The 27,988-nt window shown below is 36.7% G+C and overlaps 1 protein-coding gene across 2 annotated transcripts; it reads left to right on the top strand.

The window, feature by feature from the left end:
* Positions 1-148: 148 nt before the first annotated feature.
* On the top strand, positions 149-27,958 carry LOC145232211 (cation-independent mannose-6-phosphate receptor-like). Of its 2 annotated transcripts, none has more exons than XM_080096755.1 (47): positions 149-349; positions 716-849; positions 1,389-1,549; positions 1,958-2,119; positions 2,338-2,555; positions 3,032-3,148; positions 4,009-4,169; positions 4,499-4,630; positions 5,070-5,225; positions 5,748-5,897; positions 5,968-6,052; positions 6,410-6,527; positions 6,787-6,880; positions 7,392-7,585; positions 8,086-8,236; positions 8,586-8,757; positions 9,215-9,365; positions 9,669-9,788; positions 10,032-10,210; positions 10,600-10,795; positions 11,328-11,488; positions 11,834-11,997; positions 12,452-12,583; positions 13,153-13,336; positions 13,757-13,968; positions 14,541-14,717; positions 15,108-15,297; positions 15,701-15,883; positions 16,024-16,316; positions 17,000-17,125; positions 17,495-17,630; positions 18,050-18,240; positions 18,406-18,590; positions 19,002-19,154; positions 20,024-20,188; positions 20,780-20,984; positions 21,337-21,481; positions 22,211-22,309; positions 22,553-22,640; positions 22,704-22,879; positions 23,298-23,444; positions 23,797-23,987; positions 24,469-24,568; positions 25,054-25,146; positions 25,538-25,781; positions 26,276-26,399; positions 26,799-27,958. In XM_080096755.1, exons 1-47 carry the CDS (start codon positions 222-224, stop codon positions 27,068-27,070), a joined length of 7,515 nt encoding a protein of 2,504 aa, XP_079952881.1. In that variant the 5' UTR covers positions 149-221; the 3' UTR covers positions 27,071-27,958. The 2 variants fall into 2 exon arrangements, with proteins under 2 accessions (XP_079952881.1, XP_079952880.1); XM_080096754.1 differs by having other exon boundaries at positions 26,772-27,958.
* Positions 27,959-27,988: the final 30 nt, after the last annotated feature.

The raw sequence follows: 27,988 nt of genomic DNA, 5'->3' as shown, positions 1-27,988 counted from the left end.
CCTCTGAATATTTCTTCATGAAGCTTGTCTTTTTTCTCAACTTATTGAGTCATCTTTGCACGTGACATCGCATAATATCACGCTTGATTGAGCACAGAATCAGCAATTGTTTGGAAAAAATTGTGAAGTTGAATTTATTTAAATTAAAGTGTTTTTGGTAATTCTAGATGCTTAGGTGATGGTTAAACGTCATTAGTGCAATTAAATGCAATAATTTCACGATGCAAAAACTTGCAACGTTTTTGTGTTTGTTTGCAACAAATCTAATCTTGTTGACTTTTACGGAGGGAAACGCAATATTTCAAAGTTGCAGCAATGTTCATGGAAGGAATTTAACAGATTTACAAGGGTAAGGTTTGCCACAAAATATTTCCTACCAACTTATGAAATTTACCACACTCAAATTAACTAACTTTTTAAGAAATACTTCCACAAAGTGCCCAAAAACACCATATTCCTGTACTAAATTTACATCTAACCAATTTTAAACATTTGTTCTAGACAAGTTACAACCAGCTTTAGAACTTATGATTTGACAAAAAAAAAATGTCATTAATATCTCGGATCTGTTCATAAATTTAATGGTGAAAATAACGGCCCAAATAGAAGTAAAAAGCAACATACTTTATTGCTCGAACATTTTAGCAAATGCTCATGCCATCATCAGTGATTGTGTAGATTTTATAATTTATATTTGTTTATTGTATCTTCATAGTATTTGGGAGGTTCATCATAAAAACAATGATGGTTCAACAAACATTTATTATCTCAATCTTTGTTCTTCATTGCCAAACTCTTTTTGCACTGGAACCAGTTCTGTCTGTTTGAAGAAATCCACAACAGGCACAGGTTCGCTTTTTATCTGATACCTTAGTGTAAATTGATGTAATGATAAAAAAATGTGTTAACTTGGCTTATTTTTTATCTTAACAGATTGATAAAACACCAGTCTAAAGTTTAGTATTAGTTTTGTTTGAGTTTAAGTAGCATTGCACTGTTGTTCTAAATTCTCCTAAAGTTATGAAGTTATAACAGCCGATCTGTGAGAAAAAAATGATCCAAGTTTATGCAAACTATGTTTTTATTTTGTACCTAAACAGAACATTTTGTGCTGAGGGTTGTGTTAATATTTGTGACAGTGTACATAAACATGTATGAATGGTTGACTTCTACAAGCGGTGGTGGGAATATTTTGTCACCCGATTCCATCACAAAAGGCATATTTGTCAGCCGGTTCTGTTACAAAAAGTCCATTGACAGTAACCAGTAATGATAACCGGTTCGCTGATCTCATAAAATTTCGTTAGACGGTTCTAAAGAACAGGTGCGAATCGGCTGAATCCCACCACTGTCTAGAAGAATCTATTAACATTACTCTGTACTTACAGGTTTATCGTTGGGTGATTTTGACAAACCACCTTCAATAGTTGCAACATCAGATGATGCTGTAACATTTTACTTGGAGTACAACACAACAAGACACTGCACAACTAATACAACAGAATATTCATATAGAAGCAGCATCACATTTGAGTGTGCAACTACTCTGGTAAGTTTAATCTTGCCAACTATGGAGTTATTATCAAAGATCTGCTGTGCACGAACTGGACAGAAGTTTGCGGTCATGTTATGTCAAATTTGTTTCTTTTCATTTCAACTTTGGGTGCATTGTTATAGTTACCAGAGATGCAGTATGAGGGAAAATACAAAAATCAAACATGATGTAAACGCTACTATTAGGTAAACTTAGATAAGTCATCCAAGGGTTTATGCCTAATATGTAAAATGTAAACCTCAGTTGAGACAGCTTGGATCTTTGTCTAATTCGGACAAACCTTGAGGTACAAGCGGGTCCAGATTAACCAAGGTTTACTCTATGTGTCTTTAAAAAACACTTTTAGATGTATCCAAGTTTACTGTCTTTTTTCACTTGTAAATATGTTTTGTTTTCACGCAGGGCTCACCAGAAGTTATTTCAGCTGACGGATGCAGCGTTGATTTCCTCTGGGAAACAAGTTTAGTCTGTCGACCATCCGAATATGATGCCACAAAGGAAGTGCGTTGCTATGGATATGATACCGATGATAAGAAACGGGATCTAAACAGTCTGATTAAAAAAGTAAGTTAATTTGGATTTTTTTCCAACTGAAGTATATGTTTGTGGAATCAATCTGTTACTTTGGGCCCCCTTGTACAAAGGTTTTCTACTAAAAGAATTTGAAACATGTATGAAATTTGAAGCATGCATATGAAAACAAGAAATCTAAAATTGTTATGCCAGATTCAAAAGGTTTCTGCTAAAACAAATCAGCAACATTTTTTGATGATCTTTTGTAGGTTGGAGGTTACTTTATCACTGACCCTTCCTCCAGTGGCCAAACAACTGATGGACTTTATATAAATGTTTGTCGTGACATTAAGACAGTACAAGGTGATGAAATGCATTCCATGCTTGGTGATTGTCCACAAGAAGCTGCTGGTTGTTTAGTGAAGGATGGACATTCATATGCAGTTGGGATTCCTGCTTCTGCTGTGAATATAACGAACGAAAACCGGTACACTTGTTACTCTGATTTGTGTCCAATGTTGTTTGATTGTGTAAAACAAGGCTTCTCAAACTTTCTTGCTCTGCGACCCCATTTTAGAAAAGACATATCTATGTGACCCCTTGATGGGTATAGCCTATACACATAAATGATGTTTAAACAATAAATTTACGCATGTATACCATTTATTGTGACAATGACATAATAACACATGTTGTTTTGTGACCCCAAAATCATTTTTGCGACCCCAATTTGGGTTGCGACCCACAGTTTGAGAAGCCCGTTAAAGACCCTTTTCATGCAGTTTTGCTGCAATGTCGCACAACTTTACTACAAGTGATTTTAACATCCTACTTGGCAAGAAATATTTATGGCATTTTGCACTGGCTTGTGATGTAGACAGCTATTCTCTGTAGGACACTTAAATACTTAAAAATACTTTTTGAAAATACTCACATGAATCAATGTTCTGTTTTACTTTTCAGACTTGTGTTAAAATACGAATCACAACCAGGGTCTGCAAAACCTTCAAGTTGTTCAAGTTTTTCTCCACAAGTCATCGTAACTTTTGTTTGTCCGGGAAATACTCGAGGGGGAAGCAAGTAAGAGACTTTGTACAACTAGAGTTAAAGATGTTTGTGATTAATCATACTAGGATTGTTGTACTAACTTACCAACCAATATGTGCTGCATGTTTTCAAAGCAGAAATTATTTTCAATTAAATCAAGTTTTTAATTCTGAAAGGTGACTTCAATAAAAACATTTTACCAAAACCTTGTTAAGTTTTATTAAAAACCCAATTGCCAGCGATGTAGAATAAAATGTATTTATTTTATTAAACAGTCATTTAGACAAAAACAAATTTTGTCATCATCAGTAAAAATATAATATAATATACAAGCGGAAACAAGCGCACCATTTTGGTTTTTATTAAAGTTAGATTTAAGTCAGTGTCTTACGTACCTAACTTGTTTTTTAATGCATTTTATTCTAAAGTTGGATTTTATTCTAAGAAAAACGTCAGTCTTCCTCGTTTGTCAAAACTTTGTTAGTTTGAGTCATGTGACTACCATCATGTGACGAGCAGTTTTGCAATAGACAAGCCAACTGTTTAGCTGTGTCTGGCCAAACCTTTCAGGAAATTGTTAGTAACCTATTTATTGTATTGTGTGGCATGAACAATCTAACATCCATACAACTCATGTTTGAAAACCAAACCATATGACTGTTTAAATACAATAGATATAATTTACATTACCAGCAAATTTGTGTTTTACAAAGTTATGCAAAAAAAATACTTTTTACAAAAGTAATTTCAACCCTAGTTGCGAAAGCCATATTGTCTTTTTGCATCATATTTTTTTAAACTAATCAACAAATAAATAAAAGATTAAGAACCCCTACTTTACATTCCTTATTTATGTATTTAGCAATATGTTTTATTAAATCCTTGCACTTTAGAGCTCCTATCCTTACCAGTTCATTAAACTGCCAATACACAGTGGAATGGTGGACAGAAGCAGCTTGTCCGGCTGATTTTGTTACAAGCAATAAATGTGGGTTGGATATACAACGGCATGGAATAGAGCTTGACCTTTCACCTTTAACCTCAACAACTAAGTGTAAGTTGTTACTATGGCAATAACCTCTTATTGTATTTTTAGCTCAGAATGGTGTTATTACTAAGCAGTGTGAATTTGTGGGATATGGCTTTTCAGCCTGTAGGTTGTAACATTGTGCACTGCCTGCAGCTTATCATTTATTGGCTTGATACTTTTGTATTATAATTGTTGTGTGAGGAATTTGAACATGTTTTGTATCCAACTAAATATTTTGCATCATTTAGTGTCCCAACAAAAACAAACAGTGTCTGCAACCTCATTGACATAGTGTAAAACTGTGTAAAATCATTAAACAGGAAAATAATACTGACGTTGGTTTTATTTTGCAGATACTGTTTCAATCAGTAACGGAGGCTCTGCTTCTCAAACATCCTATTTCCTGAATGTTTGTGACAGAATCCATGTTCCATGTTCAGCTGGTGACACGAGCGCAACAACTGAAATCGGGGTTTGCCAAGCTGGTATGTGAAGAAACAGTTTGGGGTTTCCAAATCATGCTGCAAAAACAATAAAATCTTACAAATAATTCTACTTGAAAAAGATGAAAACTGACTTAGGCCCTCAAAATTAATGTTTTTGTTTCACGAATACAAATAAAGATTTCACTAGCACTGATTGTCTGCTGCTGTTTAAGTAATTTGTGTATCTAACAAGTGATTTGTTTTGTGCTGTTGACATTTAGGGGTTACATAGGTTAATAATATTCTCAGACCATTATTTTTTCGTATCCATTTCGCTTGTGTGTTTGCAATATATCATTCATTGCTCTGAAGAAGCCCTACCGTTCTGGTGGGCAAACGTCAGCAAAAATACAAGTTCTTGAAACAACAACTAGTATTTTGTTTAGCATTACACCAGTTAAACGACAAATTTGTTGAAAAAACATATTTTGTTGTACAGTTGGTGAATCTGGTTACAACGCTGGTTCATCTGCTGATTATCAAGTTCAGTACATTGACGAGCAACTCTCGATCACATACAAAAATGGAGGACGATGTAACAGTAACGGACTTCGTAGAAGATCGATAATTGTGTTTCATTGCAACAAAACGGCAGGTTGGCACAATTACTATGGACAAATGTTCCCTTTAACAATACAAAGAATGTTTCCATTTTATTTTTCTCCATAGTTGAAAAGATTTACGTATAAATGGCTGTTTGTAAGTGCTGTATAAACTGGCCTAGCTTTTCTAGCAATTTGTGTATCAATTTTTCTAGTTTGAGTTGCCTGTTTTATGGTAAATCATACAAATAACATACTTTATCTGCATAATGTACATACAGATCAAGGCCAAAACACTGTGTACAGTCTGAAGCTGACTTAATTGTATCCGAATGTTGCTTTGCTTTTGTAACAAACATTATGTTTGAGCAAAGGGTCAAAAAGAGTGTGTTCTGTTGTTTATGTTGTCCACTGTGTATTTTATTTCTTGAAATTGATGCTTAACACAAACAATACCACAATAATTTGATGACAAAATGTGTTGCTGCATGAAAACTTCTTAAACATGTTAGGTACAATTTACTTCATGCCTAAGTTTAAGTATAAACGTGTCAATTTGTTTGTTTGTTCCACAGGAGTTGGTCAACCAACTTTTAACCATGAACTTCATTGTGTTTATTACTTCGACTGGCAAACTGAGTACGCCTGTGTTAGTCAACCTGTTTGTCATGTGACCGACAGTCAAGGTCAAACATTTGACCTTTCACCTTTGACCAAAATACAAGGCAAGTTTCAGAATATTTACATTGTGGTAAAAAGATTAGTTTTTCCTGATATTTAACCTCTTATTTTCAGGTGGAGGTGATGAGAATTGGGAAGCGTTAAGGAGCGATGTAAAAAGTGGCGTAACACAACCGAGATATTTTGTCAATGTTTGTGGGTGAGTTGAAATGAAAAAAAATTAAATCACACTGCTATATGTTTTCACGTGCATGTACGTGATTCTCTCCGTAGCAATGCACACAAAAGTTTTACATCAAAAATTTTTTTGAAATGTTGACATACTTGCTATGTACACATTTATGTAACAATCGAAAGTGTTGCTTAAATGTTGGCATATTTTCCCTTTTTTGTATACAGGCTGCTTTTCAAAGCTCTATTGATTGCTGTTCATAAACATGCTGTTATAGAGTTGCCTTGAACAAAATTATAGTTAACTTAAACTATGAGATTTGTGTAGTACTTATTTTCTGGTTCTTGGTGTCTTTATCAAACTGTTCCCTAATTTTCTTTGTAGTGAAATACTCCGGGATCAAGTGACAAATTCGTGCCTCGCTGGTTCCGCTGTTTGCCGAATCTCAGGAAGTAAACATGTTTCGTTTGGGTCGTTTGCTCATTATAACATCACAAGACAGGTATGGAATATATTTATTCTCCAGTGTAAATGGCAAAATTGCAATTACCCCTGAACATCGCATCAAGGCATAATAGTGTATTAAATAACCCTGGATTAAAATATGGCAGTTTAAGTAAATTGAACTTAATTGTTGCCAAGCAAGCAGTGTTTTTGTGAGATAAGATAAATAGATAAATTCACAATATTATCATGCTGAAAATTTGTGTTTGTTTTTAAAAGACCACTTGACAAGGTTAAAAGCTTTATTTTTATTTCAGAACAACAAACTTATTTTAATTTATTCGTCTGGTGAAAATTGCCCAGAAACTGGAGTTGGCCGAACAACAACAATCACATTGTATTGTAGAGCAGGTAAACACATAACATGGAAATTTCATTTTAAGAACAAGACTTTCTACTAATGATATGAGTAGTTATGTAACCTTAACTATGCTAGATGGATCCAGAACAACCTTGAATCCCATGCATTCGTGAACTTAAGGTGTTTTTTGTGTTCACTTAACCATGCTATACTGGCTGAATTAACAGCACTACGTCATGCCCTGGAAAGGCTAATGTTGCAAGCTTAAATTTAATCTCAAGCCACTTCCAGAGCTCTTTGCTGAATTACCTCTATGTCGTTATCACAGTCTTATTTTATGTTTGTTTAATGTTAATTTCACTCATTAACCTCATGCATTTATTTTTCACATGTGAAGGTGAATTAGAACATTTGCAGTTTTGGCCCATCCCTAGTAACCAGTAATGCTAACCGGTTCGCTCATCTCATAAAATTTCGTGAGACAGTTGTATAAAACCAGTGCTAACCGGCTGAATCCCAACACTGCTTACAAATACACTACATATATTTTCACATATAAAGGTGATTTGGAAGGCAGTCCAGTGGTGAAATACATGTCGAGTGACGGTTGTAATCTCCACTTAACTTGGTACACGGCAGCAGCTTGTCTGATGAAAGCCGTAACTGGTGACAACTGCATTGTGTCAGATGAAGAATCAGGACTGACCTTCGACCTCCGGCGTTTGACAAAATCTACCAAGGAGCCAATGTACAAGGTGCAGTTTGAAACCTTGCAACGTTTTAAACAGGGATTTTTTGTTTAAACCTTGCAACGTTTTAAACAGTTTTTGCTGAGCTTGCTTGGTATGTGGTAAAATGTTGTAACTTTATTAGTTGTTTATGGTAACACAAAGTCATGTAATCTTGTCTCAAATGTTTGATACTTTGTAATTTTATTCATTTTGCTTGCCATGTTACTTATGCTTTACCTTGCTTTGGTATGTCAGGTCCTTTAGCAACTTGTGTGTATGTTTTTGATACAACTAAACTAGTGGTGGGATTCAGCCGGTTCGCACCGCTTCTATAGAACCGTCTCACGAAATTTTATGAGATCAGCAAACCGGTTGGCATTACTGGTTACTGTCAATGGACTTTTTGTAACAGAACCGACTGCAAAATATGACTTTTGTGATAGAACAGGCTGAATTTGAATCCCACCACTGTATAGAAGTGACACACAAAAATAAATTGCAAACAAATTTTTCACATAATTCAGGTGTCAACTGCTCAATATGATTATTTCTTGAACGTGTGTGACAAGTTGTCGGGTACTCCATGCAATAACAACGACAAGACTGGTCGCCCTGCAACTTGCCAGGTGGAACAGAGAGGGGAAAAACATGCCTACACCACCGGACAAAGCTCACGTTAGTTGAAATTGTCATTTATTAAGATTGTTAAATTAAGTGCTTGAGACAGTTTATTAAACTGTTGTTGGTGTAAAAACTTCTGGAAGATTAGTGTGTTGTTCAAACCATGAGTATTTTATGTTTTGTTGATCGTTTAATTGAAGAAATTTTAAGTAGACCTGTTGCTGGCCTAAAATAGAAAAATTTGAGGTTTTGCTTTCATTGGTATTTACAAATGTTAGTAAAACACTTTGATACACTTTTAGGTTAATATCTCATGATAGCTTAAGTGGTATAATATATGAGATGATAGGTACGCCCTTTATATCAAACTCAGGAAAAAATACTGTTTATATTTTGTATGCAGAAGTTCTTACCTACTACAATGGATTTGTAAAACTGCTGTACAAAGACGGAGACTCTTATAGAAATCATCTTCACAACCGCTCCACCCAAATATCATTTCTATGTGACACAAAGGCTGGAGCCGGTCATCCACAGTTTGTCAGCGAAGGAAATTACACATATCTGTTTAACTGGTCAGAAAAATATGATTGTTGATTTAATTTGTACATATTCAAGTTTAACATTGATGAAACACTTTTCTATTGTTTTGGCCTAACCTCCTTTTTGTCAAATTTGTCCTAAAAGGAATCGAATTATTCTGCCAATTTAGAATCTTATATTTATTGTTTCCATATATCAGAGTTCTCCATGATTTGCCCAATATAGTGCTATGTTTTGTCGTCAAAGTATTGTCAGTGGTAACCAATATCGCTCTTCCAGCAGTTTTTATATACTACTGACGTTTCAACATCCCATATGAGACACCCTCGTCAGGACAATGGCATGTCTTAAAACAAGTCGACAAAAGCATAAAAACACAAAACATAACATGCTTGTGTGGCTACTAGCTTGTGTTATTAGTATATTAAAGCTATAAGTTGACATCTTAACAACACAGCCTTTCAACCGCACAACACAACACATTTGTAGGTACACATCATATGTTTGTCCTGCCGCATCAACACAATGCATGGCGACCGACCCATCGTCAGGTGATCAGTACGATCTATCGAGCCTCGCTAAATCAGAAGATGATGAGGATGAAAATTGGACGGTGATGGGAGACAGCCAGGATGGACAGGTTGGGAGTTTGGGATGTTTCGTAACTTGTTTCTTGTTTTTGGTGATTTCTGTGCAAGACCAATTGTTGAAAATATTCAATTTACAAAGGCTTGAGATCTAAAAATCAATATTTACATTGATAAATAGGAATCATTTTATTTGTGCAATCAATTATACAGTTTCTCAGAAACTTTATTTTTTAAATACTATTAAATATTTCAGGCAGATTTTGTTTACAAGTGCATTATAATATGTACTACTCTCTTCTCTATAGCAGTATACTGTGATCATAAAGCCAACCACAGTGTTTGTTTTTTTGCAGCCACGTAAAAAATATTACTTGAATGTTTGTCGACCTGTGAACGAGGTTCAGGGCAGCGGTGAAACTGGGTGCGATGCACTCGCTGGAGCATGTCAGACCACTATTGATGCACAAGGACAGGTGAATACTAAACAAGATTTAATGCACATTTTGTTTTCCTAGCATTTTTGGCAAATTATCTCGCAAAGTTAAACTTTAATTATGAGTTTTCTCACAGTTGATCATTGTTGAATTATGTGTTTTAGCACATTAAAACCTAAATTGTCAAAACATAACAAAAATGAGAAATATGAATTTGGTTTTAGTCAAGCTGGCAACCATTTTCACAATTGTTCTAGATGGTAATTTGATTCTTCGTTACAGGAGCGAATTGGGGTGTCGAGTCTCGGTCGTCCGACTTCGCCGCCTGTCATCGAGAGTCCAGGTCACTTGTTACTGAAGTATGCAAACGGAAGTTCGTGCGTTGACGGAGGAAAAGCCGGAAAGTTTGTCACCAACATTCATTTTGTCTGCCAGAAAGGTGCTCTCACCAGTTCACCAAGGTAAGATTTGTTTTCTCCCACAATCTGAATGCATCAATGATAATGAGGAGAATTTTTCAAACCAATAACATTGGCTCAGCTTTTATATCTGCTGTTTGTTTGACCATTTTTTTAGCACTGATATTTTTTGTTGCTTGGAAACTAATGTTGTTGATAGTGAAATTAAATGTGGATTCAATGATCAGAAAAGTCTCAAATGTTATGTTGAAAAATGTTTGGAAAAACTCGATAAACCATATTAACTAGTCATGTATTATGTATTCTTATGTGTAAAAAATATCTCTTTGTGCATTAAAGTGTATAAGACTGGTTGCTACTATTTTAGGAAAACTGCTAAGATGGTTGACATATTTGGTGGCAAATTAAGTTACTTGAAAATTTTCCCACAGATTTCTCTCGAGCACCGCATGTTCTGCCACATTCATGTGGGATACTGAGGCTGCTTGTATTATAACTTCTAACACTGGAAATAAAACAGAATGTGAAGTTTCCAGTAAAAACTCACAGCACATGTTCAATCTGCAACCACTCGTGCGTGACGCTGCCAACCCGTATGTTGTTACGGGGACGCAGGGAACATATGAGGTGGGTTGAGTATTTTGTGTAACATGTAATAAATGGATGCTTGGTTGATGTATTTTGGCTTTGCTTGTTTATCTTGTGTTAATATGCAATTAAATAGCCAAAATTTCACTGACTATACTAAACTGAAGCTATCAATACACTTAAACCAGTCTGAGTTATCTTTCATGCAATTTGATACATAAACTTCATCACAAAATACACAGACTGATGTAAGTGTTATGAAAGCTTTAGTTTATTATATAGTGCATATTATCCGCAACTAGCATCATCTGTAATGACACACGTTGGTTAGGATGATTCCTACATAAGCACAGTTGTTTAATTTCAGTGATGACGACAATAGTTTTGATGGACTTCAGAATTTTTAACTTGTGTGCTATTTTAATAGCAATTTTGTTTTTGGTTAACCAACTGTGAACATCAAAGACATTTGTTTTTGAAACTGCATCCAGCTAATGCTTGTTTGAAACCTTCTTATCTGCACTCCAGTTGTTTCTGATGTTTTATGTCCTAATGACTTTCTCTATTTCAGATCAACGTTTGTGGAAACGTCACCGATTGTAAGACTTCTGACTCGGCTAATTTTGCCGCTTGTAAAAAACTTGCTGCGGATAATTTCACACAAAATATGCTGAGTCATACCGCTCCTACATATTCCGACGACGGAAGTTTGTCAATCAAATACACAAGGAGGTAAAGCTGATGTAGCAGATATAAAACTTTCAAACGTTGTAGTACTTTTTTAACATTTCTGATTTGAACCTTTTTACTGGAAAGTTTTGTCCAAAACATTATGCTTGTTGCTTTAATTAACTTTGTTGCAAATATGTTAGTCATTTGCCATTGCTTTTTTATTTGACACACAAAAAAACAGCAAACTTGTAAGTGCAATATAGGCAAGAAAATTAAACGTAAAACTGAACCGTTGTAGAAAAAGGTTTGTATTAATTTTGGTTTGATAACTACTTGTTATTCATCCCTTGCATAACATGGCATTGTATTTGCAAATTTATTCATGCCCCAATTTATTTGTTGCAGAGCCGTAACAACTGGTTTTGAATTTTACAAAATCTCATTTATTTGTAACCCGGTGATTGCGAAAGGGAAACCTACGTTAAATACAGTTGGAAGCAATTATGTTTTATTTGACTTTCAAACATCGCTGGCTTGTCAACCCCACCCGGTGGATTGCCTTGTGACAGGTGAGTGGTGTTTGCCACTGAACTAAAAAATGAAAAAGAAAAGAAAAACATGAGCCAGTGTTCTTGACTTGTCTGTTTTGACAAATAATACTCACTTGATTTGTGGTTTTCACATGTTTTTACTGACGACCCACACAATTACTTTGAAAAAATACCAAGTATAAATTCCAGAGAGTTATAACTTGAAGTTTAATGAGGAAAATAACAGCCCAAATAATATGTCAGAAAAGTGATATCACTGATAATGGCAGTAACAGTTATTTTATCATTAAACTTACGAACGGATCCATGTATAGTGGTCCAAACTTGCAATTATTCAAGCAAAACTTATTGTCTACTGCATTGACTTTACTACCAACATGCCTCACTAACCATTGGGATTTCTTTTTTTATCTTTTCTGGCATGTTAAGCTACTGTGGAGTGATGGTCTAAGATTGAAATAATGTTTTGCAGATGATTTTGGAAACCAGTTTGATTTGACTCCGTTATCCGAATCCATCAAACCGTGGACATTTGTTGACGACCACCATCGAAGTTTTTATCTTAGTGTTTGTCGTCCACTGCCACCTGTTGATGGCTGCACAGGTGAAATACTGTGATCAGGAAAAGTTTAACAAGTCCAAAATAATTTGTGATAGTTGGCTGTGCAAGCTAAATCGAAACCTGAACTTATGCCAGTAAATTCAAACCACACCTCTGAGAACGAAAGTCTTGGGCTTTTTGAAAGACAAGTTTTATGCAAGATTAATATTAAATTGTTGTTAATTGTTTTGCTGCGTCCTAATTTTTATGATCTTTGTATGACAAACTGTGTGCTTGAAATTTGACTTCGTTATCAAAATTTGTCATAAAACTACTAGTTTAGTGGTTCTCAAACTTTAGGGTCAAATCCTTACCTTAACAATTCAAAACATTTTCATTCCTCCCTAATATACTACATAGTAGATGCTAAACCATACAAAGATCATTTAAAATTGGGTCTTTTGTCAAGCTTTACAGGTTATATTCCCAGAGCTAAAGTGTTTATTTACCAACCACATGCAAAAATTAAAGTAAATTCCAAGTCTTAAAATTCCTCGATTGGGAACACTGCACTACTATGCTCCTATTCCTGTTCCTAATTACTGTAAATTAAGATTTGTTTACTGTTTCAGGTTCTGGTTTTGGAGCCTGTTTTGTCGAGCAACTGGACAGTGGAAAGTTCAAAGGTCATAACCTCGGGCTTGTCCAATCAAACCCAGAGGCTGTTAGTAACCAAGGTCAAGGGTCGGCAGTCAGCATCACATACATGGGGGGCGATATTTGTAAGAGTGACACCAAGCGGCGATATTCAACACGGTAAAATGTTTGAGTTCGTTCTTAGCTTGCTGTGTATTAAACCAAGTTATAAAAAGTTTTTTGGTAGGTATTTACTGAATATATGTTTGATTTGTTAAAATTTTGCTTGGAAAAGAGAAATACAGTAAACTTCGGTTAATCCAGATCTGTTTGGAAAAAAAATACCCAGATTAACCGATGTCAATTAGTTAAAGACTTACCACATTGCAAATCATTTGTACCTTGAGTTTTGTAAGAGTTAGGCGAAGATCTGGATTAACCGAATCAGGTTTAACCGGGGTTTCATGTAGCTTTATATTGTTCACTTTTAAACTTTTACACAATGAACTATTAGTATAAAGTGTATTTGCAACAAAACTGTTTTTGTAGTAAACCATAGTGCTTTGATAGTTGCTCAAACTAAATGTTCCAACTCCACAGAATCATTTTTCAATGCTCCCAAGAAATAGGTGCTTCCCCTGTGTTGCAACCTAATGGTGACCCGTGTGAATTTCTCTTTACCTGGTTGACCCCTGCAGCTTGTCCTGTGAAAGAGGTCAAAGGTTACAACTGCACAGTGACCGACCCACTTTATCACATGACCTTCGACCTCTCGTCGTTGAACAAAGCCACTGATTATTTAGTGCCAGCTGGTAAGATAGAAATCTTATAAACAGAGATTTCAGCAAATTTTGCAATTATACGGAATTGTTTGAAAATTAAAGTCCTGATTAAATCTGAATTTCAAACACTGTTGTTTTATAATGGGCAAAGTTTTGTGCCAAGTTCTTAGCTAAACCTAGATCTTAGCTAGGTAAAAAACATCAGAGCCAATATTTGTGTATAAAGCATGACTATGTCTCGAGCATTTCATTTGTAATCATCAGGTCATCGGAATTCGTTTGGCTCTGATTTTAAAACCGTGCATAGTATACTTAGATCACAGCTCATTTTGCAATTCTATGAAACTGTTTGACAATTTAGATCCAGATCAAATATAAATTACAAACACTGTTTTTTATGATATGCAAACTTTTATGTCAAATTGCTTTTAATTTTCAGACATATTTATTTCAGTGGATATTCATAGGTCACTTTCCCTTAAAGTATATTTAGTAAATTGTTGAATAGGACATAGAATATAGACATTTGGTAATATGTAGGAAAGCCATCTTTCTAGTTATTTTTGACATTAAAGCTGAAAATCTTTTATTTTTTTCTGCAGGTGATGAATGGAATTTCAACGTTAACATTTGTTCTAAACTGAAACAAGCGACCGGGGAATGTGTTGGGTCGGGTTCGTGTCAGGTTAAAAAGGTCGGAGAGCAAATGCATCGAGCGGGAATTCCTAGCACTAATCTAACTTACCAAGATGGAGTTGTAACACTGAAATATTTGGGTGGTGAGTGCGTTTTAAGGTGCAAGTGTTATGCTTTATTTGGTAATATTTGGTGCAAATTTGATTCAGTACATTGTGATTTAAAGTGTGATGATTGATTGGTTGAAGCAGTGGCTCCCAAACTGTTTCGACGGTTTCCTTCCTTAACAATTCAAAATGTTTTTACCCCTTCCCAATATACTACATAGTAGATGCTAAACCATACAAAGATCATTTGAAACTGGGTCTTTTTTTTATCAACTTAACTGGTTATATTTCCAGAGCTAAAGTGACTACTTACAAAGCACATGTACAAATCAAAGTAAAATCCTCCCCTAAAGTTTTAAAATTCCTCCCCGGTGTGCACCACTGGGTTAATGTGCTTCTTATTTATTGTGTTTTAACACTACACAGGTGAACCGTGCCACAACAATCAGTTCAACCGATCATCGATCTTCCGATTCACCTGCAATCATGAAGACAACACAGCTTCATCAAATGGAATCCCAACATTCATCAACGAATCAGCTGACTGCACCTACCATTTTGATTGGCCAACTGCCAAAGTCTGTCCACCAATCAAAATCGTCCCCTGCACAGCAACGTAAGATTGTGTTGAATGTTGATAATTGTTGAGCCAAGTGTAAACCTCCATACTTGCAAAGTTGCCTTTTTATATTAACGGTGCTGAAACTTGAATTTAATTTGTTGAAGTTTTGATATTGTATTTGTCACACGAATTCCTTTTTAAAACAAAACGTTTGTAGATTTTTGATCAGCAAATCATGCTTAAATTTATCCAAAACTACTGTAACTTAACTGAGTTGAATAAAAGTTTATGCAAATGTTACCAAGGAGTTTGTAGCATAGCATGTTCTATCCATTTTTCTTCTGTATCATGAACTGTTAATAAGATTTGTTGTACCAAAACTGATTATTGAATGTTAGACCGTTTTCCTGCTGACAAACTGAATATTTTCTCGATTACTTTACTTGTTTATTTCCAGCCACAACTTTGGTGAAGAGTTTGACCTTTCAACTCTCTCCTCGGCAACTTCCAATTATCAAGCATCGACCAGAGGTGACACTGGAGGGCGCTCCTACTACATCAACGTATGCCGAACCTTGCTGCACCAACCAGGTGTTACTTGTCCGCCTTACGCTGCTGCTTGTGTGAAGAATGGAAACAAGTAAGTACAGAGAATGGCATTTTAAGTCATGTCGCTTTTTACGTCTATTTGGGCCGTTATTTTCACTACTAAGTTCAATTTTGTTTTTGATTAAGTAAGCTCTTAAAACTATGAAGTTTTTTACTACTGTCATTTCGTAGATATATGAGCCTTGGAAAAGTGACTGACGGTCCGGAGTTCAACGGCGACACCATGCGGTTGGTTTACAACGGTGGAGACAAGTGTGAAAGCGACCCTTCGAAAAACTACTCAACCGTGATCACGTTTCAATGCAAGGCCGATGCTGCCATGGAAACCACGCCGGTCGTCATAACAACTGACACATGCACTGTTCAAATGTTGTGGGCAACCAGAGCCGCTTGTTCTGTGGGAAGCCAAACTTCTTCTAAGGGAGATGAGCTTAAGCCTTGCACTGCTGTTAATCCTGCTACTGGTTAGTGTGTGTGTTTACATTCAATTCAATTTATTTTTGCTTCAGAGCACATGTATAACAATAAAGACCCCTATCTACTTGTATATGGTGAATTTATGTATGAATTGTGAATGAAAGAAGAAAAAAGTAAGCACTTTAAGTTTACATTCATGTTAAGTTTGATTTGTTTCACTGAACCTGTTTCAAGTTTGGGTTATTCTTGTCGTAACATTTGAAACACCCATCGTAATCTATTTATTTGTCAGAACACGTATGTTGAAAATTGCCTGATTATTTGTGCTTTAAGTGTATGATTGGTTTAAAAAGAATAAGATAATGGCCTAACTAAAACGCAAACGTGTTAAGTTTGTGCAATTTTTTTCAGCTAAAACACTGTTGGCGATGTTTAATTTGTTTCAACGATATTGTTTCTAGTTTTGGTTAATATATGTAATTATCTTAATACCCAGCATAGTACGAGTTTATTTAGAACACTTATTTTGACAATTCCATAAAACACATTTTTTAGTTATTTTTGCATGACATTTAAAGAATAAGTAATTGGCCAAACTAAATGCAAAACTGACATTTTTAGTGCGAAGTTTTTCAGCAAAAACACTGTTTATTGTTTAAAAAATGTTTTAATGTTTAATCTTTATTAAACAAACATAAAATTATTTTATGGACAACTTGTTTGCGTTTAGATCATTCTTTCAACTTATCAAGTCTTGGATCAACTTCTGATATCGAGGTCAACACTTATGATGGAAGATTCTTTCACATAAATGTTTGTCGCAAGTTGAACAAACATGATTGTCCTGATGGAACAGGTGACATACATGGATTATGTTGAAGTGCAAACTATCCAAAACTTAACCCCCTAAAGTTGTTCAAATTTCCCGTCAAATCTTCAATTTTTATGGGGACATGAAAATATTTTACTCTAAATTCCACACATCATAGCATGCCAGACTTATTAAAGGCCACATGACAAGGCACAGACTAGAAAAAAGTAGCCTGCCGTTGGATTCGAACCCTCGACAGGAGTCTTTCCGGGACTCGCGCTTTACCAACTAAGCAACGTTCTGAATTCCTGTTTATATGACAGTTTTTTGAAAAGATATCTAGTGAATTTCTAGTAAAAAAATTACATATTTGTGAACTTAATGTTTACACAAGTTTGCAACTTTTACTTTTAGGAAGTTGTTTGGCGAAACTTCGTCAAGGCCCTTACATCTCGGCTGGGCAAGCTTCAAGCCAGCTCCACTACAGCGAAGGATCTTTATCTCTGCATTATTCGGATGGTGCAGTGTGTGAAGCAGATAATAAATACAAGTAAGTGGAAATGCTGGGGATGAAACCAAGTTTGATTAATCTCATGGCAGCATAGTTCAAAGTTTAACTGTCAAATTTCCAGTTTTTCCAGTATTATAAGTAATTGTCGGTTTTGCCAGTGGAAAAAAAACTTGTTTTTCCTTTAAAGTCATGCGTTCTTGTCAGCTTTTCAAAAATATATTCTCTTATTTGTAATTTTTACTTTTTATATTATTGTTACTTAAAATTTTATTTTGGGTAAAATTTTCACCAACAAGATGGTTGCGGATTAAATTTAATAGCTTTGGGTTTTCAAGAAGCCAAGTAACTCCTACATATATTGTTGTAAAGTAAACAATTAACTACTTTGTATGAGACAATCATAGGATTCTTTTTTGTTTGTTGAAGACAATCGTAGGATTCTTTTTTGTTTGTTGCAGACAATCGACAACAATCAGTTTTGTGTGTCACCGATCTACTGCTCCACACCTCCAGCAACCAACAACTCCTGCTACTTCTCCTGTGTATGTTGGTGAAGATAAGGAGACGTGCAGTTATTACTTCTCATGGCACACACATCTGGCTTGTGAACTGCAATATCCATGTGCTGTTGTCAGTATGGAAGGACTGGGTAAGCTTGGCACTCATGTTGTTATATATAATGAGAATATGTCAATACCTTGGTGCCGACATTCAGTGTTTGTAATAGTAGCCATCACATGTCGATGATCACTGATTAAATGTGTTACTTCTCTCAACTTAGATTCAACATTCAACTGTCCCATATATTTTTCAGTGCCTCGAGTATTCGACTTGTCGAGTCTAATATCGGAATCTGGCCACTACCTGGCAGTATCGGGCGATGAAGGAGATAGGACGGTTTACTTCATTAATGTCTGCCGACCATTGGAACCGATCCATGGCATTAATTGTCCAGCTGGGGCTTCAGTGTGCGCTGCAAAGAATGGAACTAAACCACAGGTAGGTCTTGTAACATTTACAACTGCTTACGCTGGTCAGGGGTCTTTTAATGGGCCACCTTGCTGAAATGTTTACATCATCAGAATTTTTTTAACATGTGAATTTTGTTGTTGATGGAAACACACTAATGCTTCTGGCTTGATGTGCTAAGGATTGGATCAGGGTTTTTTAAATATATGTTTATGAAATACATTTGTTTTGTATATTTATTACAAAGCTTGTTTTTCAATAAACTTTCTTATTTCTTAATGTTTGTTTAATAATTTAATGTCCTGAATTAAGACATTTAAGGGCCACAGCTGTTCAGCGAGATATGGTAGAGACTCCTGCTATTGTTCAATGAATTTGAAAAAATGTTTTCTGCATACTCGTTTTCAATTGATCTATTTAAACATGTAAATGTTTTAACAGTCACTCGGCTACATCGATCCAACCAAGCGACATGTTTTCTACACAAATGGATCGGTCGGGTTGGAATATTTAACTGGAAGAGTTTGTGAATCTCATCCAACTTCGAATATTTCAACAAGAATCATCTTCACATGTTTGTCCACAGCAGGAAAGGTGAGAAATAAATTATGCATGTTAAAAATCAAAGTTTCAGAATCACTGCAATAAGAAGTGCAAATTTCGAATTTTAAATCTCATTTGGTTAATGCTAACTAGAAACAAACAAGCCAAAAACTTTCACAGATAGCACTGATATAAGATTAAATAGTCACATGTTATCACGTTTTTACCTCCTATTCTTGCACGTACTAGCCCTTCTTACTTGCTTTTTGGTTTTACATTCATTCATTTCAGAATGACACAAGTTGCTGTTAAAACGTCATGTTTTACACGAATATATTGGCTTGTTTGTTTCTGGTTAGGATTTTACAACCGTGGGTCGTGTACTTAAGTTGTTAAAGTTCTGTTCCACTAGTTATTGCTAATCTTACCAGTAGGGATGTGCCAAAGCAGTAAATGTTCTGTTTGGCCGAGCACGCTCGATGCATTATGACGTCACAAAAAATCCCTCTTTCTACGTTTTAGCTCTACAAGGTCTCTTACGTCACGGGCGGTGTTTTTTTAAGCTGTACATGCCCATAAAGTACGCGTTTTTCCACCATCTAGTGCATTTGAATAACCATTCGTTTTTGTTTATAAACACCCTTTAGAACACTAGTTACGTATGTTAGCAGGGCATGAATATGCAAATTTAATGCTCGGGTCAGTTTGTGCAACTGCTCGGCCGAGCATTGAGCATGAAAAACAGTGATGCTCGGTACCGAATACTCGTGTTCTGGCTCGGCTCGGCGCATCCCTAGTTACCAGTGTTGTGCTCATATTATTCCCTTAGTTCTCTCTTGTTGCATTGACAGTAATTTGTTGAAGTGCAACGAATTGTTGATAACCACATTTTTGCCTAAAGCCACTGATTCTTTGTTTAGGGTTATCCCCGCTTGACGACGGTCACGGATGACTGCGTTTACCTCTTCGAGTGGCCGACTGACGTAGTTTGTCTGGACAAGAAACCCGAAGTTCCGGATAAAAGTTGCTCATTCACTGATCAGCAGCACAATGTGTTTGACCTGTCCAGGATCAAACCTATCAATGTGAGTATTTGCTGTGAGTTTCTAGAGCGACTCTTATGGTTCATTTTTTGTTCTAACTTTACGGAAATTAACGTACTGACGGAATAGTTTCACTGGTGAGGCACCTTGATATGGTTAACTCTGGATTTTTCTCCTGTGGAATTAACGACGAAAGGTTTGATGCAGGGGTCGGCAACCTTTTAGGCGACGCGTGCCAATTTACTTGTTATTTCCATGTGTTAATGACCTCGCGTGCCAACGATTGTCAAAATAATGGTGGTTCGTGCCAGCAGATATCAATAATAACGAGAAAGCAGAGTGTTTTGTGCATGTAAGGCTGAATTTTAAGACAATGACATGATAAAAACTATAAACAAGCAGTGTAACAGGTAATTGTTACTTCAATATAAACACGCAAATCAGTGGCGTGACATTAAAAACCACCTTGCGTGCCAGGGGTTGTCGACTCCTGGTTTAATGTATTTGAATAATACTTTCACAGATGGTAGATATAGTTATGAACATTTGCTATCTGTTTTGTTCGACTCCATAGCCCCACTGGTTAACCCTTTAGTCCCTAAACCACCTCATCTTCAACCTCCATCTTCACAGGTGACCACTACATCCGGGACATACCAAATATCGCTGTGTCATTCCCTTCCCACTTCAAATTGTGCTGACTCATCAGTGTGTCGTATTTCTGCTGACGGTGCAAGTTCTTCACTGGGCAAAACTTCTACTCAAGAAATATCTGCAAGTGGATCTGATCAAATTCCTGTACAAGTGAAATACACAAATGGTGAAAAATGCCAAATAGGTTAGTAATAAATAATATATGTTATATTATTGGCTTATTTAAGTGTAATACAATCATATCACTGATGATGGCATGAACATTTTGCCGAAACGTTTGGAATATAAAGCATGTCGCTTTTTGCGTCTATTTGGGCCGTTATTTTCACCATTAAACTTATGAACAGATCCGTGTATAGCGTTTCATAACACAAACAGTTCATCAAAAATGTAGCAGAAAAACCTTACAAGCGTTCAATTGTCAGGATAAAAACGAAATAAACTAATCCTATTCGGGCTAAAAAATTCTACAACAAGAAACCATCAAAAATTTATAAATAAAAAATAAAAAAATATTTTGACCTTTTGACTTTTAGGTTCAGGCAACAGTGAGACTTGGATAATGCTTCGCTGCGATCGGAACCCAGAATCGAATCCTCCAACTGTTATTGCAAAGGGAAATATTTGTCGGTATTTGATTTATTGGCCGACACCACATGTGTGTCTCCCACCCACCAAAAGGTAATTGACAACTTAAACTTGATTTGAAAATGTTGCACAGATAAAACTGCTGGAACTGGGGACAAGCAAAATAGCTTGAAAATAAGTCGTAAAAATAAGCTTGTCATGCAGTCATTTCAAGTGGAAAACTACTTTAAATGTGTTTTCAAGATGCGTTTGTTTACTGTAATGTGTTGCAAAACATTAAAACCATAACTGCTTCACGCACAAAAATAAACTAAATTTGCAGAGCCTACTTTAATTTGTAACAAAAAAGTAAAGCCGTTTCAGTCGGCCTTGAAAGAACACGGGTGCTTTACACACGTTACAAGGTAATTTAGTAGGAAAGGGCCGAATCGAGCCATACTAGAGTACTCGGTACCGAGCATCGCTGTTTTTGATGCTCAGTGCTCGGCCGAGCCCTTGCACAAACTGACCCGAGCATTAAACCATATTTCTGCCCTGATAACATACGTAACTAGTGTTCGAAAGGGTATCCAAGAACAAAAATGCTTACTTCTGGGGCCTGTACAGCTTAAACACCGCTGGTGACGTAAGAAACCTTGTGTAGCTACAAAACTAGCATGGATCGATTGGGAATGTTTGTGACGTCACAATGCACCGAGAGTGCTCAGCCGAGAACCAATATTAAGTGAGATGCTCGGTGCTCGACCAAACAGAACATTTTCAGTTTTGGTCCATCCCCATATTATATATAACTCATATACATTTTTCTATCTTTCATCACAGTTGCTTTGTGACGGATTCTGGGAGTGGAGCAACTTACGATCTTTCCCTTCTCTCATCTCTCACTCACGCGTGGACCTTCCCTGATAACGACGGGAACAGGTGAGTTGAAGTCCCGCAGATGAACTTGGACAACTAGATAAGTCTAATTGTCTAATTGGACAGATTAGAGCAAAATGGCGCTTTTTCTAGTTCTAGTCTAATTTGTAAAAAGTGAGATACTCTAATTTTATTCTAATCTAATTTGAAATCTAGTTGTCAAAGTCTGCCTATGGATGGCGATATACTGCTCCACAGTAAATAACCTCCTGACAATTATACAACACGTGTAAAATATATTTGCAGATATTACTTGAATCTGTGTCGGAATATGGCAGAGAGCAAATGTGCTGAAAACGCTACACTTTGTAGAAAGCTGCAATCTTCACAAAAGGTGATTACTTTTCTGTTGATAAATTTGGTTGAAACTTTTGTTAAAACCTTCCGTATTTTTAAGATTCAAAACATTGGCGTCCTTTCAACTCAATCCATCACGGTAGAGTCAAAGAACAAGTTAATGGTTCGTTATTCGAAAGGAGAGAAGGGAATCTGCACAGACCCGGATAAATTGGCGTCAGTTGAAATTTCTCTCACTTGCAATCCTTCCATCAGCGCAAAACCGACTTTCAAAAGGTTAACTTTTAAACCTTTAATATTTTACTCGTTAATGTAGCCTTGGTCTAATTTTAATCCACCATAGTCTTCTATGTCAGTGGTTCCCAACCTTTAACGACGAATTCCTCCCTTTACAAAAACATTTTTACTCTTCCCCAAAAGGCTGTTTAGTAAATGCTAAACAATAGAAATTACATTACAAATTTGGCTCTTTTATCAGCTTGACAGGTTATATTCCCAGAGCTAAAGTGTCTATTTACAAACCACATGTAAAAATTAAAGTAAATTCCTCCCCGGAATTTTTAAATTTCTTCCCGGTTGGGAACCACTGGTCTATGTCTTAATGAGGTCTATTCTAAAGTACTACGTCGAATTATTTCATCAACTTGTACCGAAGCTAGTACTAATTGGGTGTTGTACCTTATTTTTGTGGTAGACTTTCTCAGGATAGTTGCACTTTTCACATCGACTGGCAAACCCGCATCGCTTGTGAAAACGAACCAGTGAAAGTTGCAGTAAGTGAGGGAAAATTTGTGGACCCGAAATCCAGTGCCAACATTGATATTTCCCCTCTGCTGAGAAGGTACGAGATTGACTTGTTACACGAATTTTATTAGAAATGTTTTGAAATAATATTTAAACCAACTATGGCTAAACTGATCAAAATGTCGAAAATTATCAAATCGACGGGTTTAATTGAAAAATACAAATTTGCAAAGGAAAGTTGACTCTAAATATACAGAGACATTAAAAGGTGCTTTGTGTTTCTATGTAAGATACAAACAATTTAAAAAGACGTTTGAGTTCCTCTTATAGCTCTATGCTGATGACTGAGGGTCGATAGTTTATTGGCTGCTTCTAAACATCACCATTGTTTTCACTCGCACAAGCCACCAGCTCTATAAACGTAACATAATAATTAACTTTTTCCACAGAAGTTGGATTGCGAGTGGCGACATGCGACAGGAGGGGAACCACCCGACCCGATACGAGTATATCGTCGACTTCAAGGGGCGCGCGGGGGGCAAATGTGGCAAGGGCGTCACCGTGTGTCAGTACAACCCGGACGGCGACTTTACTAGACCACTAGGGGCTCTAAATCCACCTCCTACATACGTTATGTCGGGTAAGAACTGACAGATAATATTGTACCGAATATGTTTCGTTTATCTTTTAACAATACTTGGTACACGACAGCCTCGGATAAGCTACTGTCGTGGGTTCGAATCCCACCGCAGTATAGACTTTTACTAGCCCACCCTTTCTCGCATTGCAAGTGATGGATGACCCGGCTTGATTTAGCTCAGTGCTTTATATCTGGCACACCGTAGTTTGTTTTTACACCGTAATTCTTGTACGCACAACTCGGCAACAATCGATGCCAGCCGATTCTCATTTGTAATACTCCACCAGCTAACAGGTGACTAGACGCTGCAATGGATAACTACACGAATGTTAATAACAATCGACAAAAAGTTGTTGGTTTACGCGAGAATCAACCTTATTTAAAAGCGTTGGGATTTGAACTTGCGTCCACTGCCAGTTTAAATTATAAAATACACTGAAACTTATTTGTCCTTCAGCTAAATTGATCACGTGTTTTGCAGACGAAACTTTGGAGGTAACATTTAAATCAAATAACAGCTGCGGTAAAGATCCGGCCAAGAAAAGTCACTCTCTCTTATCTCTACGATGTTCTCCATACGGGTTCGTTTGCTACAAAAAAAGTTGTTTAATAAAGTAAACTTGTATCTAAAACTCAAGTAACGTTTTGATCGTGTCCATACGGAAGACTCCGGTTAATCGCAATCCGGTTTATTGCATGGTGAATACAAATCTAGTCTTAACGTTAGTTAATATATATAAGCTCGTTTATAAAGCTCTTCTGGCAAATTTATTTTTATTCCGACGTTTCGACCCAATTTTGTCGTTATCGCGCAGTGTTTTCGTTGCTTTGTGACGTGATTTTGTTTAATTATTTCCCCTTCGTTTATGGTGCACTGTACTAGTCGCATTCAGTGTTATTTAACCTGATGAAGGCAATTTGTATAGGACGTCGAAACGTCGGTATAAAAAACAATAGCCAGAAGAGCTCTATAAACTTAATTAATATATGTTCCGGTTAATTGCAAGAGTTATGAAGATGCTATTAACCGGATCTATCTGATTTAAATTCGCATATTTGTTTCCAGTGGCTTGGGCAGTCCTGTGTTTGTTTACGAATCGATGGAATGCGGATATTTCTTCGAGTGGTATACGAGCGTCATGTGCGTTGACGTCATGGAGTAAGTTAAAATTTGTTGTAAAACCTCTACTTCGTAAAGTTTGTAGATTTTGTAAGATACCAGTGCAGTGCTTTTCGGTGAACCTCGGTTAATCCGGATCTTTGACTAATTCGGACAAAACTTACAAATGATTTGTAATGTGGTAAGGCTTTAGTTAATTGACATCGGTTATTTTAGACAAATGTTTAACCGAGAGGTTTACTGTACTTGTAAACAGCCGAACCCCCCCACAAAACGATCTCACTTCGACTTAAAAACTCAATTAGTTTTTCTGGCCCTTCTCAAATTGCACACCAAAATAATTTGCTTTTAATTTTGCAAATTATTCAGATCTTTTTGCACAATCTTATTCCAACACAACTTTGTAACACATCTTTCTCTTATATTTCAGAACAGACACAGCAGTCTCCCCATCATCTTCTGCTTCCCCGACAAAGACGCAAACCGATGTCCACGAGGTGGCGGACAAGCACAGCGACTCTGTTGTCATAGTAACGGCGGTGTTCGGCTCCCTCGCTCTCATCTGTCTCCTCATCCTGATCTTCCACAACGCCGGGAGGAGGAGATCGTTCCGGATGTCGGTGAAGAGGATCCTCGGTTTTGGGGGAAGCGATCCCAGTTATCGATATATCAGGGTGGGTGTTGGGATGGGGGGTTTACCTAAAGGGGATTTTAAATGGATAATGTTGACAAATATGTGCTGCGGTATTCCTTTTATGCACAATCAATCCAAGTTTGAAACATTTCAAGGAGACAAAATAACTCACAATACCGCTGACTAGCTCATTGCCATGATTCCTATCAGATGCAGAAGTGTTCATGCCTACACCATTTGCTTTTATGTTGTCCACAGACCAAAAACTAAATACCGTGTAAAAGCAGTTGTCCAGTCACAAATAAAAGAATCTGTCACCAATGCTAAGCTTTTGTTCACATGTCCGTACATATGTTTGTTTTGCAAAACAAATTAATGCCACTGACTTCATTGTCATGATGGCTGTTAAATAAATTCCATGCCCCAAACAAATGTTTTTATCGACTGTGGACCACAAAACAATCAACCAAAATTTTTATTTTGTTTACACACGCAGACTGTAACTTTGAGATTTTTCATATATTTGTGTGACAGAGTGGTGATGACGATTACGATGAAGGTACGTCATTGTTTGATGACGTAGGCGACTTGCAGATGCAGCAGGAGACAAGTTTGTTGGGAGGAGGACAGAGAATGCATGGATCTACTGATACTGCAGGTGAGATGAGCTTTATTGTTTCAACCCACGTGTATAGTGTTACTAAGGGAAGTTTTAACTTTTAAATGAAAGTAAATCATAGCACGCCAGGCCCATTAAGGCGTTACGCAGAATCAGCCGGGCTCTCAAGCATTAACATATGGCCTAGGTACAGCATTTTTAATTTACGTCGCACTAACTACGAGTTTTCTCGCATCAAAAAGGTTACCTGCGCTATTTGCGACCTTTGTCGCTTTGAAATGAGTTACCAGCAATATATAATTTCCTATGCAAGTACCAAGCGCACTAGTGATTTGCGTTGAATAGCGTTGTCAAAGTAGTCAAGCTTCTTAGTATCAAGTACAACTTTTAATTTCGTGTTTTAACCTTCAGCCTCCGCGGTCCCTCTCTCGTCCATAGGTGGCGCTGCGGAGACAGACGAGCCCAACGATTTGTTCGCAGTCCCGGATGTTGACGTAAAGACCTCGAAACGCGGGAAAGCCCCCAAACCGCATCGGAACAAATCGAAACGTCGAAGCCCAAATCCGTTCGAGGAAAGCGACAGTGATGACCTTCTGCCGTTTCTCAAGGACAAACCGGCTTCGGGTAAATCCCGGGCACCAGGGGTTGGGGGAGAGAAGCAAGTTTCTTCGTATCATGACGACGACGATGAGGACTTATTGGAAGGTTGAATTATTTTATGATTTTTGTGTGCCATAGTTATTTTCACAGGGGTACAAGTTTCAACACTCGAAAGCGGGTTTGACGAACGAACTTTGTGCAGTCAGTTGTGCAGTCAAAATCACTAAAAACCAGACCAATGTAAAATCACTATAACTTTGGAGACATGATCCCTTGGGTTACCATGGCAACCACGGCGCTCCCTTCCAATGTGCAAGGTTGTTAAGTTGTGTTGTGTTGTAATTCACCAATTCCTTCACGCGATGCAGTTCTACTAAAATATTCGCATCGTCTACTTGTGTTGGTGTATTATTGAGGTTAAAGTTTGGACCGTTCGTAAAAAAACGTGCAGTGAAAAATGTCAACGATAAAGAACAGAATGTTCTTTTTTCAGTTGTCTCCGATTTGGTTTGCTTGATTGCGACGCTTTTTTGCCTAAAAGTCGATTAAACGCTTAATTGCTTTAAATCCTTTGAAATATAAATCTGCAAACGTAGCTGATTGGGGGTAGTACCCATTTAAACATTGGGTTTTGTGAATGAGTTTCCAGTTTTGACAAATTAGTTATTTTGCCAAATCTCATTGATTGTGTAATTTTCTTTGTCATTTTTTTCTGCCTTTCTATTTCGTTACGTTACAAGTATGCAAGCGTATTTATGTAGTGGGTGGGATTTAGAACATCCGCATTGTTATGAACAATCGGAGTGTTCTGTTTACGTCATCATAAAACATTGAAATACAAGTCGATCCTTTCATTAATATCACCAGCAGATTAATATAAATGCATGTTTCGCTGAAATTGTTACTTTGTGCCCCGAATATTTCACATTATTTGATATACTGTGACGCAAATATTATGTTGTGCAATTTTCCGTATTACAACCGGATTTCTGATGGTATAGCGGGTTCGGCAACCAGCTTCGTGCAGT

This window comes from Phallusia mammillata, chromosome 6 (genome assembly GCF_965637545.1).
Source record: "Phallusia mammillata chromosome 6, kaPhaMamm4.hap1.1, whole genome shotgun sequence".
NCBI classification, from domain to species: Eukaryota; Metazoa; Chordata; class Ascidiacea; order Phlebobranchia; family Ascidiidae; genus Phallusia; species Phallusia mammillata.
Note: the sequence above shows the minus strand (reverse complement) of the source record. Positions and strands in the feature narration are given on the sequence as shown.

Coding starts and splice junctions, on each gene's coding strand:
- LOC145232211 (XM_080096754.1), top strand. CDS start 222: ATGCAAAAACTTGCAACGTTTTTGTGTTTGTTTGCAACAAATCTAATC. Junction 24,569..25,053: donor CTACGATGTTCTCCATACGG/GTTCGTTTGCTA, acceptor ATTTGTTTCCAG/TGGCTTGGGCAGTCCTGTGT. Junction 26,400..26,771: donor TGGATCTACTGATACTGCAG/GTGAGATGAGCT, acceptor TTTAACCTTCAG/CCTCCGCGGTCCCTCTCTCG.